The sequence below is a fragment of the Amphibalanus amphitrite genome, unplaced genomic scaffold, assembly GCF_019059575.1.
Source record: "Amphibalanus amphitrite isolate SeventyFive unplaced genomic scaffold, NRLGWU_Aamphi_draft 001238F_arrow, whole genome shotgun sequence".
NCBI lineage: Eukaryota > Metazoa > Arthropoda > Thecostraca > Balanomorpha > Balanidae > Amphibalanus > Amphibalanus amphitrite.
Genome location: NW_024882731.1, coordinates 170119 through 191387, shown reverse-complemented (window position 1 = coordinate 191387; position 21269 = coordinate 170119). Strand labels below are relative to the sequence as shown.

The 21269-nt window shown below is 50.4% G+C and overlaps 1 protein-coding gene across 1 annotated transcript; it reads right to left on the bottom strand.

Annotated features, from left to right (window-relative positions):
- Positions 1-24: 24 nt before the first annotated feature.
- LOC122371385 (vigilin-like) lies at positions 25-21236 on the bottom strand. Its single transcript, XM_043347665.1, has 20 exons — positions 21185-21236; positions 21027-21097; positions 16058-16310; positions 15031-15240; positions 14434-14640; positions 13658-14060; positions 12921-13051; positions 11634-11824; positions 11099-11358; positions 10709-10815; positions 10024-10371; positions 7994-8126; positions 7195-7355; positions 6689-6907; positions 5216-5494; positions 4692-4841; positions 4202-4397; positions 3667-3860; positions 1191-1402; positions 25-858 (listed from the first exon to the last, which is right to left on the bottom strand). Exons 3-20 carry the CDS (start codon positions 16283-16285, stop codon positions 687-689), a joined length of 3801 nt encoding a protein of 1266 aa, XP_043203600.1. The 5' UTR covers positions 16286-16310; positions 21027-21097; positions 21185-21236; the 3' UTR covers positions 25-686.
- Between the last annotated feature and the right edge of the window lie 33 nt (positions 21237-21269).

Genomic DNA, 21269 nt, shown 5'->3' with positions numbered 1-21269 from the left:
CATTCGAACAACAAAACAGCAGTGTACCCGACGGGCCAAATGTGGTGTATTTCATAATTTATATTCGTCGTATACTGTCACCACCACTAGAGCTGTAACATAGAATATATGTATACCGGGCGACTGTCAGGCGTCGCCATGTCCATAGAATGCTATTATGACTTGCGTGCACCACACGCGGCGGCCCTTTGTACAAAATCGGGACCCAAGTCACAATCACATCCCATCCGTGCCCAGCCGCCGGCAGGAGCATCCCGCCCCGCCCGCCTGCCCGCTCCCCCGCCGCACAGCATTCACGAGCGCGCGCGCGCGCCAATTATTGTCGCGGTCAGTCGGGCCACGTCGAAATACCATGGCGCCCTAAAATAGCAACAAAAAGTGCACACTCTCTTGTCATGCACCGGTTAAAAACAACCATGCCAAGGCCAAACCAACCCTAAATAAACTGGAATCATTTCAAAATAGGCTGCCCCGTCTCGGCAAGCAGATCGCGTCCCCGCCAGCCCCACGCCGCCGGGATTCAAGGAAGACACTTGTGGCTAATCACGCTCCATTCACTCTGCTCGCTCTCGCTCGTTCCCAGTCGCTCTCTCCCTCTCGCGCGCCGATCGTCAGTCCGTCCGTTAAGCAGCAGTAGCAGCAGCGGTCCGTCTCCGTCTGTCGTCTCTCTCTCTCGTCTCAGTCGTCTAGCGGCGCGGGCCCCAGACCACCGGCGTGCGGTTGGCCGTGTCTCCGAAGCTGGGAAACTCCTCGGCGCTGGCCATGTTGGGGGCCATGGAGCGGGCCGCAGGCTGGCGAGCACCGGCCGCCGCCGCCTGCTGCTGCTGCCACGGGGCGCCGCTCACCACGAAACCGGCCCTGAGCGGGGAGAGCGGGGGAAGTTAGAGGCGAACCAGGGACAGGGCGGGAATCAGGGGATACAAAAGATTAGAGCGACATCGTGAGAAAATTAAGCACTGGATTTTAGATGAGTGGGTTTTGTATCGGACATGTCGTGTGGCAGAGTTCTGAGATAATTAGAGCGATCTAACTGATAAACCACCAGGAAAGAGACATATGACATAACAGTCGAACCCGATACGCCAAATTGTACGGCAGCTTTCAGGAAATTCCCTACACACCAGCTTTACCAGCCGCCACTTCACGATACACCACCGTCGCCCATCCCCCGGCCCCTCTCCCCCTCTCACCTGTCGGTGCGCTCGGTGCTCTCTCCGTTATACCCAGTGTCCCTCGGGCCGCGCACGTGGGCGTTCATCTCCTCCCTCTCCACCACATCCTGCATGTACTCCTCCTCGAGGTTACGGAGGCGCTCGGCGCACTCGAACACGGCGTCCTCTGCTCCGGTGATGACGACCAGGTCCGGCTCCGGGTCGTCGTAGCGCGGGAAACGCACGTCCACCTGACGGAAGGTGCGGGGAGGGGTGGTTAGGGGTATGGGGGACGTTTGTATTTAGGAGGGGTAGAGGTGGTGGGAGGGCCTGCCATGGTGCTGTGGGAGGTGGGTGATGTCGATGCTAAGTTCTGAACAGATCGAGAGAGGCTAGTTTAAGTTTATGATGGAGAAAGTGGACGATTTTCCAGATCAAAATTGCGGTACTGGCGCGTATGCTGTAGAAGGCGTGCGAGTTGAGACATGATATGTGCCAAGCCATATCTGTCAGCTATTTCTGAAGTTTCCATCACCGGTTTCTCACGCACTGAGCCATTGCTACCCGTGAGCAATAATTTAATCAGGTCTCCACCGCACAACGCGCGTTGGACACGCATGTCCTGGCCGCTGAGCGTTCAGGGCACGCAGTGAGGCAGGCAGATTAGTCGTGCAAAATTGGGGCAAGCCGTCCCCGGTCGGGACAGTCGCACAGCCTGCGCTCCGCCAAAGCGCCCCGTATAGCATCACGGGGTCAGTCATGATCGTACTGGGCTACGATAATGGTACACCCGAGACAGAACGCACTAACATGCAGCAGAAATGATCCCTATTACCCTGAATTATTCACCACGATACCGGCGAGGCGAAGGCAATGAGCACTCACTCGTCACGCACTCTGGTACTAGAGTAATGGTCATAACTACATAGATTATAATCAACAATCCGCCCCTAGGAAGCAACCAGTCAAAGACCCACAACATTCATACTAACCTAACCCCAGCACAAGCGTCCAACCCTACCAGCAGTTTCTTTTCACTACTGCTCAGCAAAGTGAAAGTGAAAAGTCCGACAAAGCACAAATCCCCATCCTCATGGAGTCTAACCACGGTCGGTAGGGGAGAGTGGGGCAAAGCGGCCACCCTAACGTTTCTAACGATGCCGACGCTTGATTTTTAAACTTGGAAAGATTCTTTCTATACCAATGTGATCCCTATTAAATTGTCTTTTATTCCAACTGCGTTTCATTTCCAAAGGCGTTCACATATGGGAGATATTGACAAAACTTTAAACCTATAGCATATTGGCCACTTTGCCCCATCCCTGAGGCAAAGCGGCCACTGGCGACTCCTCAAGTCCCGATATGAGAAACAGAATAGTTGCCTCATGCACGACTAGGGTATTTGAAGGTGACAATGTTTAAGGGAAGATGGATGTTTACTTTGTTATCTTCCCACCTATTGCTAAACAAAGAAAGAATTTTCTTGGAAAAACATTTAATTGCATAATTTGGTAACTCATGTAACCGAAAAGTGGCCAAGATGAATGCATGACGACACATTTGAATATAAATAATGTTTTTATCCAGATGGAAACAACTTATGACCAATTGGGGGCTGGCCACTTTGCCCCGGCCGCTTTGCCCCGCGCATACCGTCCGAGACAAAAATATTCCAGCTCAGCTATTAGTGGGGTAAAAAACATTAAAATTGGTAGAAGGCATGTACGATAACCACGCAATGCATGGACAAAAACGCTTATAAAAATTCCAAACGGTTATGGAATAAAATAACATTTAAAAATTGTAAACATAATTGGTAACCTGGCAAGAAATGCTTTTCCGTGTTTCACAGAACAATGGCGATGGGCCTGAAACCCCGGTCTGGCTCATTCGAACGACCGTGAAGAGAAGTATAATTGGAAATCATGAATTGGAACTGACGCCAGCTGTGGAGGGCTAAAACGATGGATGGCCGCTTTGCCCCGGGTGGCCGCTTTGCCCCACTCTCCCCTACCCATATGTCTTCATAAACCGTCAATGTAGCGAGAGCTGAAGACGGCAGCGGCGAAAAACACTGGCTGGGTTCAGAAGCAGACAGTTATGGGCCGGGTATCGGGTGGTGGACCCCACTCTAATGCGCCCGACGGTGGCAACTAGTTCGGTCGACTGATATATACGGTACGCCCGGGTACGAGAGGTAAAATGTGTGGAAGAGAGGGGTGTGGGTCTCTGGTGTCGATGGGTTGAACTCGCTACCCTAGCCAGCCAGTGAGTCACCATGGAATATTTTGCGCATTCTTAATATTTTGCTACCATGGTAGACACCAGTTGCTGCATTCGGCATGAAAGCTAAATAAAATTATCCGCACCTTCAACGAATGCACCATTCATTAAGTCCAGTTGCGCATTAATTAGCATACACCACGCTCAACCTTCACTGTCAACTCACCTCCAACCTCCCAAAGTCCAACACCATATTCAGCTCCCCCATCACTTCCCATCCCCCGTCACGCACCTGGAACTCGTTCATGATGGCGCGGATGTTCTTTCCGCGCCCGCCGATGATGCGTGCGTGCACGCGCGGGTCGATACGCAGCTCCTCGCGCGACTGTGACTCCAGGTCGCCGACGATCTGCCGGATGGCGGCCTCGGCGGCGTGCGCCTTCTCCTCGTAGCCAGTGATGGTGATCAGGTCCGGCTCCTCAGAGTCTGACAGAGACGGACGAAAGGGGGTTACATATTATAAAGGTAAAAGTATGAAGACGGGTTTAACCAACAACCCGTCACTATTATAGAGTTGAGGCTGAATGAGACGCACGAGAGAAAAACTGAGTGAGAAAGAAATCCGGCCTATGATTGCATTTTCATGCTAAGAGCTACGACCTCAGAAATACGGACTGCGATACGAGAAAGCATATACCAGACACGGTTTTGATATTCGGCGGGTTTTAACTTCATGCTTTCTAAAAAAAAAAATGAATATCAGTGTCGCCCTCAAACCATCACCAAATTTATTCCCCAACTCCCTCCTCAGAGCCGCTCCTGCTCACCCTTCTGCGGGAACTGGACGTTGACCTCGTGGTCCAGCCGGATCTTGGAGATGACGGCTCCCTTGCGGCCGATGATCTTGGGGTGGTAGTCGGGGTTCACGCGCATAGTGAGGGTGAACGAGCGCAGCTCCCGGTCGGCCTTCTCGGCGTCCAGCTCCTTGACTCGCTGCAGCAGGCCCTCGCGGGCGTCGTCCAGCTGAGGGATAAGGGCGGTGGGGGTGAGGAAGAGAAGATACCGTCCCGGATTCTCCCGGAGCAAGTACAACTGAAGAAGAACGGGGATAGTGAGACACCGAAAAGAGACGTGTAGACTGACCATCGAGTTAAATCATTAGAAAAAGTAAGCCATGACAGCATTTTCGCCGTGACTAATGAGAACGGCGTCTGCGAAAGGCGTTAAAAACCTAAACTGACCTACATCAATTCAAGGCAATGCATCCTCCCTCATCCATCCCTTCCGGGGATCACCCGGCGTCATACTGATTTTCACCTTGTCCGGCGTGCCGGTGATGCGGATCACGTTCGAGAGCTCCTCGGCAGGCGGGATCGAGATGTTGACGTCGAAGTTCCTCATCATGTCGCGCACACCCTTGCCCTTCTGGCCGATGATGAAGCGGTGGTAATCGAACGGCACTTCCACCTGTGCACAGCGGGGAGGACGTCAGTGGATCGCGAGAGACAGGGGCGAGAAACTTCATCTATCGCTAGACTCCGATGTGTTGATACATCGGGCACACGTTTTAATACTTAGTAGCCAGCTCAATATTCAGAACGACAACACAGCATTCACTACCCCATTATTCAAAGAGGAGTCAAGCAAGTTTGCCATGAATCAGAATGCTGCAAGCGAGAAACATCGTCATAACAAGACTCAAGCAAAGGTCACCTAAAATCGTCTTACACTGTATGAAGCACAACATCAATTTGCCTAAGCCAATCCAACAACTTATCATTCACATGACTACACCTGTCCAAATATTCAGCCATCAGTTCAGAAATATTGCATCCACCCACCTCGATGGTGATGGGCACCAGGGCCAGTAGTGCGTCCCGTGCCGCCAGGCAGGCCGCCTCTGGTCCGGTGACCCGGATCAGGTCACAGCGCCGGGGACCCGCCTCCGACTCCTCTGAGCCGTTCTGCGCCGGCGGCAGCGCGTTCGGGTCAGCCCGGTCCGGGAACTTGATCTGCACCTGGTGGTTCTGGGTGATTTTCTGCACGTGCATACCGCGCGCGCCCATCACAGTGCCGTGGTGCTTCTGCGGGATCTCCACCTCGATGGTCACCTGCGACTCCTGATGGCAGAGACGGGCGGGGGAAGCGGGTTAGCGCGCATAACTTTGAAGCAAGGCACACTTATGGCGTAACGGTAAGCCGCATTCACTTGGTATATTCCTCCCACCTTCATTCCCATCACATTCTCCTATGCCTTCTCCAGCCATTGGCAGCAGACATCCCCGCCGCCAACACAGCCCTAAGTCCTATATCATACCGCCCCGACCGCCAACACAGCCCTATATCTCGCCGCGCACACAGCCCTCCATCCCGCCGCCGCGGCCGTGTGCCACACTGATGGTGATTGTCGGCTCTCTGTCGCCGGGCCGGGGGGCTCTCGGCGGCGGCACGTCCCTGCCATAAGGTAGCACTAGGAGCGGGACATGACTCCGTCGGGACGGACGCAGTAGGCCGCCGACGGCCGGTTAATTCGCAGCGGTCGTACAGCGGAGACTTTTAGGGAGGTGAGATTGGTGTGGGGAAAGCCCGGGAATTAAAAGTTGAGCAACTTCACGCCTCGGGACATAATGGCCTGGCAACGTAGTATTGCAGGCTGCTGCAAGTTGTAGCATATGAGCTCAAATCTATGCTGCTTAGACAATTCGAAGAATCATATCATTACATACTAGGACGTGACCTACTAACTCACCTAGCATTACACCCTTCCCTTCAGCTCCCATAACTACAAATTGCACTTGAACGTCAACGTCAGCCCATGACGGCCCAACGTACGTCAAATTACTACCGACCACGACCAACAACCGGTCCCAGCGACCAAGTCACCATAGCAGCAATGGCTAAACACGCTACTGACCGAGCCGGGGACCACGGCGGTATAAATCACTTCCGGACACTAATCACAGCACCTGTGCCGGCAGAATGGCGACTCACGCAGTGAGGAAACAGTCGGGGATGACTGAGCCGCAATGCCAATTCTGTACTTATACTTTCTATTCCATCTCCCCATCAGCAGCAGTAGGGGAACTTATTATTTTCCTTTCCTCTGTTTAGTTGGCCTCTCGACACTGTAATTAGCAGGCTGATACCAGGTCGTTTGTTTGTTCCATCACCACCCTTCGCTATACCGATTGTCCCTTCCACACGTAAAATTGTCCCGCCTAACATCACTTGCATGAAATATATCCCTAGTCCCAACACAATGGCATGACGATCCCTGCCATTCCGTCCCCGACCCTGACTCCCCGTATACTCACCAGTCCGTCGACGATCTCCTGGATGCGCTGTTTGGCCGCCTCCACACACTCCTTGGCGCCCTTCAGCGACACCGTGTGGCTGTCACTGCCCGAGCGGGGGAAGCTGACGTCCACGCCGCCGAACTGGGCCTTGATCTCGCGCAGAACCTCGGCGCGCCGCGACACAAAGTGCCGGTGGTGTTTGGGGTCGACGCTCATCTCGGCCATCACGGTCTGGTCCTGTGAGTGGTGGGGGGAATGGCGTTAGAGCTGTGGGGAGGTGAAGGTGTGGCAGGGGCTGTTGGAGAGCTGGGGTGGCAAGCTGAATTTAGGAAGGTTAAATTAGAGGTTTCGTAATATGTTAAAGTCGCAACATTTGACTCGCTTACGATGTTCATGAGTGCGATCATAAAATCAGTGTCGCTCGTCAGCGTCATAACACCGCAAAAGTCGCACATAAAACCAACCCGAACACCAACCCGCACTGGTTGCCCCTACAAGTTACAACTCTCCCATTCCGCACTCACCAGGTCCTTGATGAGTTTCTCCAGCTGCTCCTTGGCCCGCTGCACGTCCTCCTTCTTGCCCATGATGGTGATTATTTCACAGTCCTTGTCGCTCTCGCTGGGGAACACAATCCTGGTTCCCGTGCCCGTCCGCAGCGCCTCGATCTTTGAGCCGTTTTTGCCTGGAGGAAGGGTCAGAAAACAACGGTTACTGGGCCGTCGGGACGTCGAGCCGCTGGTCGATAGGCTGTCTGGCTGAGTGGTAATAAATAACGTGAGGCTATTTACAGCCCACCCATTTGCCGCCTGTTGTCTTTTGGTACGACACCGAGCAGCCGTAACATAATTTGGCAGTATCAGGAGAGGGCAGGCCAGGCCAGAGTTCTGCATCATTGCACCTTGACGAACAGTGAAATTCAATGGTCGTCAGTGGTGATGGAATGGACGTTCCTCGTTGATATCAGAATAAACTGCCTGCAACGCCACCGCATAGCAAATAAACTAAGTAGTGCCTTAAGGTCAGATGCGCAGCCGGGGCTTGTACTGTTCCCTCAACACCAACAAAGCTGTTAGACGCATGAAAACCCCAATCCCAAGCATGCAAATCGAGAGCCATAAAAAGTGCGCCGAATGCCCACAAAAGATACCACAAGGACTATTATTGGTACTTGTACAAAAGTCAATGGCACTCGAGCGCAGCCCAACTGAGTCTCCCCATCCCCCTTCCCACAATGAGTCCCAGCCCTCTCCTATGGGAGTTAAACACTAGAACACTTAAAGTCACACTTATAGTCACACAGTAACACTCCTAGTCACTGACCGATAAGGAAGCGATGATGCTCGTGCTTGGCGCGCACCTCGGCCGTGTGCCCGTTGAGCGTCTTCTCGTTAGCCAGCTCGGTAAGGATGCCCTCGGCCTTCTCCACGTCATCCTTGGGGCCGCGGATTGTTACCTGTAGGGTAGAGATGGTACCGGGGAGTGAGCGTATGTAGGGAAGGGGTTAGATCACTCACAGTCAGCCAGTGTAAGGAGTGTGGACATTGTTCAGTGATCACCCAGACACTATAGGGAATGAGAAAATTACTGTCAGTCAGTATGGTGGGCGAGAGCTCCACCTGTACGCACCATGGTGAGAATAACGTGGAACATCGCCGGTCAGATGAAAATAATGAGCAGGAAATGAGAACGCCATTCAGAAGGGAACATTAGTGCGACATACGCTCGGGACGCCGGGGCACGGGTAACACTGATTGACGCACTCACAAAAAAAATAGCTGACTGCCACTAGATTTCGTTCGTGCATAATTTATCGATAGGTTACGCTATGAGTTGCAAGAAACTTAGATGTGCAATATGGGACCAAATAGCCGACTTCGCTTACGCCAGCGTTGCTCGGCAACCGAAAAACGGTGACGTCAAAGGCCCCGAAAATGCTCAGGTAATCGATGACTCGTTGGACAGGCATACACACACATTTGGGACGTACATACAGCGCTCGATGTTCTACCTACACACTCATCGCATAAAACACGGCTATATACAGAGGAGACGTAAACCAGCAGGACTACGCTGAAAATAAAATAAAACGGCGCAGCTAGCCAGGCAACTAAAAAGACACATTGCCAGCTGACAGTCTAGAACAGCCAGCGGTACAAGACTCTCGTTTCAGCAGCCAGAAGCGAGCGCCGCGTGCTCAAAAGCGCTGCGTGTGTGGCGGCCAGCCGGGCGGTGTCTGGGGAGGGAGGACGTCTCACAGAGCGCTACTCACTCTGTCTGTGCCCAGCTCCAGGGCCAGCGCGTGCCGCGGCGGCGCCGGCCTGCGCCGACCACCTACCTGACGGTGCGACTGGCACACGGTGGAGAGAGAGCCGCGGAGGAGACGGGGAGAGTGAGTGGGGACGTCAGGTTGGGGACGCACGTGGGTTAGATTATTATGGTACTATGCTACAACAATTTAGTGAGAACTGTGGCGTAGATGTTATGTAAGCAAGAAACAAGTTAGTTTAAAGTGTGAAAGCATATTGCCCTTAGAGACACGCGAGTTTTGAAAGCATTCCGTGCGCCTATCAAATAGGGTACTTTGAGAAAGCAAAAAATCGACAGCCGGAGTATAGTGACGAAATTTCAAGTCGCTAGAGTTTTGTCTGTCAGAAACAATGCATTGTGCATAAAGCAATGAGGCAATAAAACGTTAATGTACTGTGTCATTAAGATCACGCAAATGGGGAACTCTTGTTCCTAAACTGCACATGGCCTGCCCACGCGGCAATTATGGAACAGCTCTGGGCCATCGCACTACAATGGCGCACCAGCTGTTGACGCCGGCCGTAAATACACCCGGACTACCATAGCCGCCAATCAGGTGGGGCCATGCGACAGTGGCTGTTTGACAAAATACCGCTGGTGACGTCACGGTGACGTCAGAGGTGGTATCGGTAGCGGCGGCGCCGGCCGGTCGGCAGGGGCCGCCGCTCGAGAGCGGCCCGCGGGCAGCAGCGGCTATTTTAAAACGGCAGACAGCCGCCGATGCTATTATTAACGACACGTTGCTGCAGAGATTGAAGGTGCCGCTTTCATCAAAAATAGGAGTAGTTCTAAGTTCGAACAGCTGAAGTGGGTCAATCTATAAGCTTGAACGGCTATGAATAGCATAGCATAGCAACCAGCATAGCGACGGCACCAACACGACGCTAAGCCCACAGCTGACTGACAAGCTAACTCAACGCCTAAACTAAACCCTCCAAACCTACCTAGCTGGGTAAAGCCTTTAGCCATCAAGCGTCTACCACCACCTCCCCCCCCCCACCCCCCCCCCCCCCACCCCCACCCAAGCCCCACAGCCCTCCTACCTTGTCAGACTTGCTGTCGGCGGACGGGAATTTAATCTGCACGCCGCCGCACTCCTCCATTATGGACTGGATGAGGCGACCGCCCGGACCGATGATACTGTTGTGGAATTTGCTCGGCACGTTGATGTCCTTCTGGATGATATTATCCAGCTCGTTCTGAATCTTCTGAATCCGGTCACGGGCAGCGAGGACGTCTTCCTTTCGACCAGTGATGACGATTTCGCTGCTCTCGGAAGACTCGTCCGGCAGGTCGATCCGCGTGTTGGTCTCGTCGCGGATTTTGCGGATGTTGACGCCGCCCTTGCCGATGATGAACTTGTGGTGCTGCTTGTAGATCGAAACGCGCTCCTGTTGAAAGGAGAAGGCACATCAGCGGTCGGGAGGAAGAGAGAAAGATGCGAGAGATGAAGCGATCATCCGATACAAAATCTCCATGAATTGTCTAAAGAAAAACAATAAAAAAGACACGCTTTGCCAAAATTGTACGATTCAAATAATGCCGCAGGGCACCGTAAGGGAATTTGATGATTGGTAGTCGATGACATACTCGGCACACATATGCACGATAATCAATATCGGACTATACTCGGCGATACGCGGTCGCACATGAAATAATAATGGCAGTCTGTATATGAGCGCGTAGTATGGCAAGCACCCCGCGGCGAGCGTCCTGTTGAGCACCCACCTGGTACCCGGACTCCATGAGTCCCTTGACCAGCTTCTGCAGGTGCTTGTACGACTGGTCCACCATGTCCTTCGGGCCGCGGATCTTCACCACGTCCGACTTCTCACCTGTTGGAGACGAAAAGACGGTCAACGGTTATAGTCCACTTGTCTGTCTTCCAGCACCGCAACTTATCCACAATCCTCGATCATAATTGTTTCGTTTTAGACTAAACGACAAAATCTTTCGGCCATTGTGCACCATGGCTGAGCACAGTACCTATTTGAAAATCGGCCGGAAGAAAAACAATCCCGCATATAACTGCCCTGCTTCTCCGCTCTAAGCCCCTTCCCTTCCCATCAACTCGAGGAATCACCACACTCTAGCCTCTGTCTCATTCTACGGACTCACCCTGCCGGGGGAAGACAATCTGGACCTGGTCAAACTGCTGTCGGATCTGGGTGATGTTCTCGCCCTTCGTGCCGATAATCTGCCGGTGGAAGCGGCTCTCGATGATGATGTCCCGCTCCTTCTCGTTCTCCATCTTGTTCTTCATGTCCAGCAACTCAGCCTTGGCGCCCAACACTCCCTCCTTGGGACCCTCGATCTTGACGATGGTGGAGGCCTCGTTCTCCGGGATCGAGACGTAAACACCGTGCTCAGCCTTGATCCTGTGGGACACGAGGATGGAACATCAAGATTGCGCATGTATGCATTCAGCATTGACGTCAAGAGCTTTCCACGTCATATGGCGAGGCGATTATATAAATTCGGGCATCAAGGCGTGAGCGTAGCTGAAAGTGTACCTGGTGTTCACTTAGAAACAAGACCATATTCTATTTCACGTCGTTCCGTGAGGGATCCAAGCTAGTGACCGGACCCCTGTCATTTCCGCCGCCCCTTCATCCCTATCCCACACTACACAGCATCACCCGTCTTCACAGACCTGTTGATGTTGGCTCCGGCCTTTCCGATGATGTGCTTGTGGTACTTGGTGGGAATGTCCAGCTCCTCGACACACATGCTGTCCTCCAGCTCCTTGGCGCGTGCCGCGATCCTCTCGCGGGCCTTCTCCACATCTTCCTTAGGTCCTTCGATCTTCACCTTGCTAGAGCTGGTGTCGAACTCAACGTGGACCTGGACAGAGAAACGCGAGGTTAGGACGTGAGGTGATGGTTCGCGTTGGGTTTAGAAAACTGCGACGATTGAGTGTCTTTATTACAAGTCACGAATTCGGACGTGCCGGATAACCTGATAGGCAATTGTGCACAGCTGTGCTTACGCGTAACGAGTGCAACTTGTGAGTCTCGTATCAGTTAGCAAAACAGAGATAGTAAAGGGCAATGTCTTAACTAATTCTTGAGTGGGTGTATGGTTCCGAGACTTGCTTGTTTATTGGGGCTCGGGGCTGTATTGATATCGAGGGATCGAAGTCAGTTAGCCGCCTGTTTTCAATAATAAAAGCGACAGGTAGCATGACTCGGCAGACATTCAGCGAACGGTCTAATGGCGGATAGATCAGCTGTAACACCAGCGGAACTGAATGTCTGATTGAGCCGCGGGACGAACGCCATGGCCGGGAATACAGACAAATCGCGCTAAGCTTGGCGCTGTAAATCTGCCACAGTGAGTCGGAGGCTGCAAGATTGACGCTGCTAGTTCGAGACTGTAAACCTGACGCTGTAAAATATCTGCTACTGTGTGTCTAACACGATACGTCTGATACTAAAAGTCTGACATACTGACTGACGCTAATCGTGTTTTCGTTGTTCGGTGCAGTGACAGACGGTCAACCTGGGACCGATCAGTGAAGGGTCAGGGGCGGATGGAGGCAGCGACAGGGGTAGCCGGGGGCCGGGGGGTCATGGCAGAGGGGGGGGGGATGACGACTAACAGCACACAGGTGGCTGAAAATGTCACAGGTATGACACGGAGCTTCATGTACAGACGGCATGTCACAGCTGAGACAACCAACGGGCGGATTGGGGACAGACGCCCGGGGACGTGCTCCGAGTGGCACCATGCACAGTGCCAGCAGAATGAGAAACAGCAGGGGAGCAGGTCATCACACACCGTGACGAAACATTGAGATGTTACCACCAGTCGTCATGACGTCAACAACCCTTCCTGACGTCATCAAACTTCTGACGTCATCAGCGTTCAGTGAAGTGATTACCAACCACTAATACATAAATAATCACTACATCTGAGCACCCCACCCGCTCGCACTAACCTTAGGGATATCGGAAGTGATTGCCTTGATGTCTGCGCCCTTCTTGCCGATGATGTACTTGTGGCACCAGACGGGCGCGTTTACTTCGGTCATCACCACGCTGTTCGCCTTGTCGTACACCATGGTGAGGGCTGTCGGCGGGGGCGGGGGCGGGGGCGGGGGCGGCGCGTCAGAGCTCGGCTATAGGACGGCCCACCGGCCGGCGCCGAGGTTCCGGCTCCGTTAGGGGGAAGGGGGGGGGGGGTACCGACCGACCGCTAGCTGACAAATGGCTGACGGCTGTCACGGGTCGCCACGCGCCGTGGTGTCATCGGTCGGGTGGGGGAGGGGTGGTACGACCACCCGCGGTGTCGCTCGAATGGCCGGCGGGAGAGTGAGTCAGCGGTAAATTGTCATTGGAAAACCATCAGACAGCCTGGTCGGCAGCGATGGGACGACACTATCTCCTAACCGCTTAGGCCCCGGACACGTTCGACACGGTAAAGAAAAAAAATAGACAATAAGATAGATGATCAGCAAGATAGAAGAAAACGGTAGTCTATAAGACTGCCTTCATATTCTCGAAGCATCCACTGCACCACTTTCCTTGATACCTACTTTGCTTCTCTTTCACTTCCCTTCTCGATTCACTCTAGCCAACGCCTACCCTTCCCATCTTTCTCTCCCATCCACCATTCACCGCTTTCCCTGCTCTTCCCACTCTTCCTCCCCTCTCCTCTATCCGTTCTTCAACTTACCCTGCCCGAGCTTATCCTGGGGTCCGCGCAGCGTGATGGTATCCGAAGTCGAGTCGGTGGGCGGCATCTCCACGAACACGCCCGTCTTCTGGAGGATCTCGGCGATGTTGTTGCCGCGCGGCCCGATCAGGTATTTGTGCTGGGCCTTTACCACCTCCACACTAACACAGGTGCACGTGCGCTGCATTTCCTCATAGATGGCCAGGATCTGCTGTTTGGCGCGCATCACGCCCTCCTTCTCTCCCGTGATGGTCAGCTCGTCCTTCATCACGGAGAGAGGAGGCATGTTGATGCGGATGCCGGGGTTCTCGTTCTGCATGCGCGTGATGTTCTCGTTGTGAGCGCCGCAGATGAACGGGTGGTACTTCTTGGGAACCTCCAGCTTTTCGTAGGCCTGCTTCGACTGGAAATCGACCGGGACAGACAGGGAGCGATCAGCGGGGAGTGGACAAGTGGCGGAACAGCCGGAAAAGGGCATTAACTAGACACTGGATATCAAGCTATACATTTGAATCACGACAGATATTTTTGTGGACCTCATCAAAGGCAAGACCAGCTCCGAAGTGGTCTCCAAAACTGGTCATCGGATTGGCGAGTAATTAGAGTAAGTCTGCGTATTAGTTCAAATAAAAAATAAGCAGTGATACTTTGATCAACACGCTCTTACACAAGCCCCGCCCCTCCCCACAGACAGTCCTCATACCCAGCGCGTATCCATAATTATTCACCCTACACCCCAGCACCCCTTCCCTTCACCCCACGTCCACCCTCCGTACCTGCTCGTCGCTGATCATCTGCAGCTCGTGGATGGCCTTCTCGATACCCTCCTTGATTCCCGCCACGGTGATCTTATCGCTGGGGTCGGCCTGGCCCGGCACCTGGATCTTGGTGGCCGTCTGCGTCTCCAGATCACGCAGACGCTGACCGCCGCGGCCCAGGATGAACCGGTGGTGCTCCTTGGGGATGGTGATGCTCTGGGTGGCCTACCGGTCGGTGGGGAAAGGTATGGGGTTAATAAATGGGAGACAACCGCGTGTGTGGTCTCGGGCAGTCTCGGGTAGCCGCGATGGACTAACAGCTGACAAGGCGCTGTCAGAAATAGCAGCAAACTTCTCTCTGCTCACAGGATAGTGAAAACAAACAAAAATAGAGCTATTCAAATTCTCCGTAAAATAACGCAATCAGCGATTAGAGATGCATACTTTATAATAATCAAACAAAGCAAGCAGCCAAAGTGAAGGCGTAAATAACCATGCATCTCGGAATCAAGTTCACATATTCACCGTTCCCTCTATCCGATCTCCAAGTCATGTACCCGCCTCCTCACCCCTCCGCGTCGCTCCCCAGTCCCCACTCGCATGCACTCGCCGCACCTGGGTCTGGAAGTTCTCGAGGATGTGGCGCTTGGCGCGCAGCACCTGCTCCTGCTTGCCGCTGATCATGAAGGTCAGGCTGCCGTCGCGTCCGGTCGACACCTCGATGTTGGTGCCCGTCTTCTGCATGATGTCACCACAGCGCGTGTAGGAGCTGTCCTCGCCGAACTTGCTGTCCGACTTGCGCTCCTCCGTGGGCACGTGGAACACCTTGGTAGGAGGGGAGGGGAGGGGAGGTCAGGAGCCGAGCCGGTATCGGTCTCTGGGCGGTAGTCGGCGCAGAACGACCCCAAAGGTCAATCGGTAAGTGCAGAAGATAGCCTACTGGGGGCCGGTAATCATGAGCGGCTTAAAGATCGCACAATCACAAAGAACAAGATAGTCTCGGCACCTGAGTGGGTACATGACTTCCCCCACAGGACGGGTAGCATCGGTCGGTGGCATAACAACCACGCACGAGGCTCCAGCCGGACCGGGAGGAGGGGGAGTTGGGTCACACGCAGTCGGACCAGCCGGTCGGACCGCGAGGATCCCACACAATTGAGTGATAACAATCTGGGTCGCGACGGCGGCGGAGGCAAGCAGTGACGTCATACTGGTCAGCCGGAATATGACTGGTCGCTTCCCGATCCCAATCTGCGTCATATCTCCGGTGACCAGGGCTGTGTGATTTTGGGATGGCCAGCAAGACAGGGAAACGACGAACATTTAGAGAAATGGCCATTAAAAATCGATCATTTATCAGGACTGTTACTCTCATTAGTAAGAGTGATAGTGAAATCAAGGCAGTGGTGCTACAGATTCATGCCAGATAGAATGATCAGCAAAATATTTTATCATACTCTTCACAGTGCTGTCACTGAATGATCATGTCTGCCCCCATCAAAACCAATTATAACCCGTTACAATGATTGCTTAGCCACGTCGTTACCTCCCAATCACACCCCCCACTGACCACAAGTGTCTGTGTTGTGCCATCCCCCACTAGCTGTACCCTCCCCTGTCCCCTCTCTCCATCTTTCCGTACCTGGGTGACACTCGACGTTCCCACGCGCATGCGCTGCGCCCACGGGTTGGTCTGGCCGGGCGTGGGCCCGCCGGCCTCGATGCCGCTGTCGGGCAGTGCCGGGAACAGGTCGTTGTAGGAGACGGGCGCCGGCGCGTCGGCGGCCGGCGTGGGCTCCGAGACCCCTTCCGGCGCCGCGGCCGGCACCGCCTCCTCCTCCTGCTGCTGCTGCAACTGGCTCTGGTCCATGTTCGGTCCGAGTCGATACAGTACACTGCAGAGGGGACGGTCATAATATGAGATACCGTGTCCATGTTCGGTCCGAGTCGATACAGTACACTGCAGAGGAGTTTATCATAATATGAGATACCGTGTCCATGTTCGGTCCGAGTCGGTACAGTACACTGCAGAGGGGCAGATGGGGAGGGGAGGGTCATATGCACAGGGGAACACTCATAGGGGTCAGAATGACACTGTGAGTAGCCAAAATAGATAAATGGGAATTGGTGAAATAGATGAAAGAGAGACAGCCATTATGGGCATGAAACTAAGTGATACCACAAAGGTAGAGTTTCTCTCAATTGGCCAGCATTTTGAGCTCTTGGCTGGCAGAGTTGGTTTAGGTAAGTAAGGCAGGAATATTATGGTCTATCACCAAGTGACAGAGTGAATCACCATGCTAAGAAATGAGACTTGGGATTGCTTAGGTACTGCTTTGGCTCAATTGTTGGACATAAATTTTTTTTTAGAGCCATTTCTAACAATTTTTTTCTCACAAATTATACAATAATGGCCCATCCAGCAATAGCAGAACGCATTGCATGCTGATGATTTAGTCATCAAGGCAACTGATCAATAGCATGTTCAATTTATACTCACTGAACTAATGTTTCATTCACATTGATCGTCCAGAATTTGACCTGTCTAGCATTTCAATCCAAAAGCTTAGATAATGGAAAATATTCCTAAGCAATAATGTAAATTGAGATTCTCTTCAGAAAATAACAGGTGTGAATTACTCAGTTTCCAATTTACCTTCCTTACATTCCCAACATGAATGACTTACATATCCACATAGGGGCAATAAAACCCTTATCATGAGCAGTGCTGGAAATGTTATTTTGTTTGTTTGTTTGTTTGATGGGGTTAGGGGCCCGCCAACTGTTATGTCATTTTGTGCTCAGCAAATGTCATTTCAATGATTCCCATATGTTTCTATTTTCATCCCAAAATTATTTTTCAACATGTTAATTATAAAAATGAAATCAAACACGTTACATAACAAAGTACTTTCAAGATTGCAAAATATTTCAGTTTGGTATCATTATAGATCTGCATCTTATGTGGGAAAGGTCAGTGCAATGCACTACACTCAATTTTAGAATAGCTGCCCAAAATTGAAATGAATTTACTAAGAAAAAATCAACTGTTGCAATGAATTCAGTTTATTTGAAATTGAAATGAAATTTAATCTGATACTAATGAAGTAGTTTTGTTTTTATGAAGTTAAGGCCTTGTACCTAAACCAAACATTTTACCTGAAATACCAATTTAATTTGCAGAACAATTGTAAAATTTTTAACAGCTCTCGTAATTACAACAGAAAATGAGGGATTAGACAGACAGAAATCTTAAAAGATCATGGCTATAATAACTCAACTACATGGTGTGTAATGCATGCATCATTTAATTAGAAAGCATGAATGATGGGAGGGTGAACCATTCAGTTTCCGAACAAAACATGATTAGGCCTATATAAATTATTTGATATTTTGGTCCTCCATTGACATGGCAGGCTTTGGAAATTAGAGTGAATGTCAAAACTTAATAAATGAGCCTTCCTCAGAGCACATATACATATTATTTTGGCATTATTATGAGCCAGAACCATCAAATATACACAACAGTCGGTGACACACCAGGGAAATAAGCTAAAATTAGAGCGCTCTATTTATTGCTCCTGCCCCATGTTGAAGAGATACCCCTAAAAGCGTGATCTTTTATCGGCCCTTACGCAGCAAGGCAGTAATTCTCAGACCGGTGGATGGTATCAATAGAAAGAGAATGCGTCAAAGATTAACATGAATTAATTAAAATAACATTAAAATGTTAATTAAGCGTGGAAATTAGTCCCAAACATAAGCTACTTATTGCTCCTACCTCGGCGACGGCGCTCCCCGCAGTCGGCGGAGAAGCTAAAATAAAAGCCACCATCCTCCTCCGTAAGTCAATTTTAGAGCGGCCGAGTGGGCCGATGCGGGGCCACCAAACTGAGGTGAGACGTGGCTAGTAATTGCAAACCGCCATAGGAATCAATATCTTAAGACGTACAATATGGAATGATTACTCTGAAGCTGGAGTGAAAGCATGAGTAGATTGCAAGAAACGAAATGCATAGATTGGTTGAATTATGTACAATAGGCACAGCTCAGATGAAGCCATTTCTATGATGTTGACATATGACATAACCCTTCCTCTCCTCACCTATGACCTAAGTGCATTGGCAGTTACCGGCATAGTTTTTGAGCACGAGTGTAATTCGCAATCGGACCGCAATACATGTTGCTAGGCTGCTGCAATTACAACGAACATACGAATACTGCCTTCATTTGTAGACGTTTGTTTTTTAGGCGGTCTTTGACCCTGGTCTTTGACGTGCAAGGGGGCACACCTGATACCTGTCGACAACTTTAGTTTCTCCGAATTTCAAAAACTCCCAGAATTTCAATTCCTTATGCACTGTTGTAGGTACAGCTATGTTCACAAGTTTTCGTTTCCTCCTGTTCTAAAAAGGATGATATTTGTCGATTTCGTGCGTCGCTGATAGGAGGGTGCGTTTAATAATTAGGCCCAACGCTTTCTGCATCCGCGAGTACCTTCAAAAGGGAACAACAGTTTCCATTTATTACACTATGGGACATGTGACAAAATGACCACTGGAACACGCATGAAACGGAGCTCATATTCCTAAAAATGTCTACAATCACTTCTTTTCTGACACTATTAGCAAATACCATCTCAAGTTAGGTGGTTGACAGACAGTCAATGGAGATCTGGGGAGACTGAGTGATGCCAATTCACCACTTAACTGATAATGAGGGCCGAGGGAAGAGAAACATGCAACATGCACAACTGACAACTTGACAAGTGACAAAACACTACCACTATTGCGCAGTGCACAACAAATTACAGCAGCCAGCCCAAAAAATGCTTTTGGTGGCTAATTGCAAAACAAGTCACTAATAAATGTCTTAGTTGCAGCTGAACACTGCACAATAATCACACTGTTCACCACACACCACGAGTGAGATGCCACTGGTGGTTTGAATCACACTTTGGTTCAACTGCAAATCTGAAGTGTTGTCATGAGGTTCATGCCTCCATGATCACAGCACTTTGGTTGTGGTTGGCATAACACTTGTAGTCTGCAGAGTTCCACATGAACTGCAGACACCTCATCTGGTGGTCTTCATGTTGCTCAACTTCTTCAGGAGGCAAATGTCGACCACCCAGCGGAAGCATGGTCCTGCAGAAAAGAAAGGTAATGCATAAGGTACAAACATTATCTGCTGAAAAAGCTCCTTCTGTTGGCTGTTATTAAACTTTGAACATAGGTAACATAACAACATGTATTCCATGTATATTACATTTGTTGAAGTAAAATACTGCCGGCTATTTCAAAACCAGAAAATGAAATTATATTGTGGCATAATTCACCTGCTCAGCTATTGGTATCAAATAATAATTAATTTAATATTTGGCATATTCTATAAAACACATTCATAGAATATTCTACTTCACGTCACAAGGACTCACAATCTTTCTGTTGGGTGTTTGATTGACGCATTAACTAAGTTCGTCTTAGGTTTTATTATTGCAAAAAAATTCATATTGCATTATTGTATCAAAATACTGCCAGCAATAACAAAACAAGAACATGAAATACCAATGAGCAAGCCGCCTTTCCTTAAAATGGATTACTTTGAAAGGAATTTTAGTTTCTTTTAAGGAAAAGGAGAAATGATTATCAGGTAATTATCAGAAAACCACTCAACCAGCAAGTGGCTGGGTGGTTTCACAGCAAACATCAAGCCAAAACATATACTTACATCTATCTAATAATTGAGCCATTTGACTACTACAAGGATATGTGAGAAAAATAAGAATTCAATTATCCAATGTTGACTTCCTTGCAAAGTTTATGCCTTATTTTATGAAAATGTGTCACTAGAATATGATACTTATCATCGAATATTATTTAAATTACGATTTATTTCGATCGGAATGCACATGGAGTCCCGCGCCATTTTCGTCGACGATGAATATGATCGTGCTTCATGAAGAGATAAGGGGTTTCAATGGTCTTTCCAAGCAATAATTTGATGCAAAAATTTGTAGGAAATAATATGAAGCTGGTTCAAATGGCCATCAACCATTTAAAACACCGAAAATACTCACAACTCCGTCCCGACGACCACGCAGCACCGCGCACGCCACACTACTGGCACAATGCCAAAACTGCTGTCACAGCAGAAATGTTTTTTTTTCTCGATTGCCATTGTGGAATTATTTATTAAACAGAAGATGATCTTTCCGAAAATTCGACTGATTTCATACACAGATGCATGGAAAATAAAAAAATCCCGGTAAGTTTATTTGTATTGTTTTGTCGATTTTGACATGCTCCTAGTTTGCAGCCATATTTCAATATGTTCTACAGGGAGTTCAGAATTATTTCAGGACCAATCTTTTCCTCATTCATTTTCCCGTCGATCATGAAATTTTTAGAGCGGAACAATTGGTTTCCAGGCGGTCCGAGCGGTTTTCGTGAGAAGGGTGCAAAAATCGGCGTCATTTTTAGAGCCTCGACACCAGCTCAACACAGGACCCTATGGGAGACGGTGAAGTAGCGGGAGCAATAAATAGAGCGCTCTAATTTTAGCTTATTTCCCTGGTGTGTCACCGACTGACAATGTTAAGGTCAACTTACAGTACTGATTCCGTGAGGTCCGTCCTAAGGTACTGGAAATCCTTTAGTGGGATCCACTTTGTCGTTGGATTCTGAAAAAGATGAGAGGTTGTCAACCCCTTAAAATATCAAAATAGCAATAAAACCCAAAGAGACATAGCACACGTGCACCCACTCACCAGTCCAAAACGACACAAGACCGATTTCTACTGCGCCTGCGCAGTGCCAGGGCACTCGCACAGCTGATGCTGACGTTACGCGGAG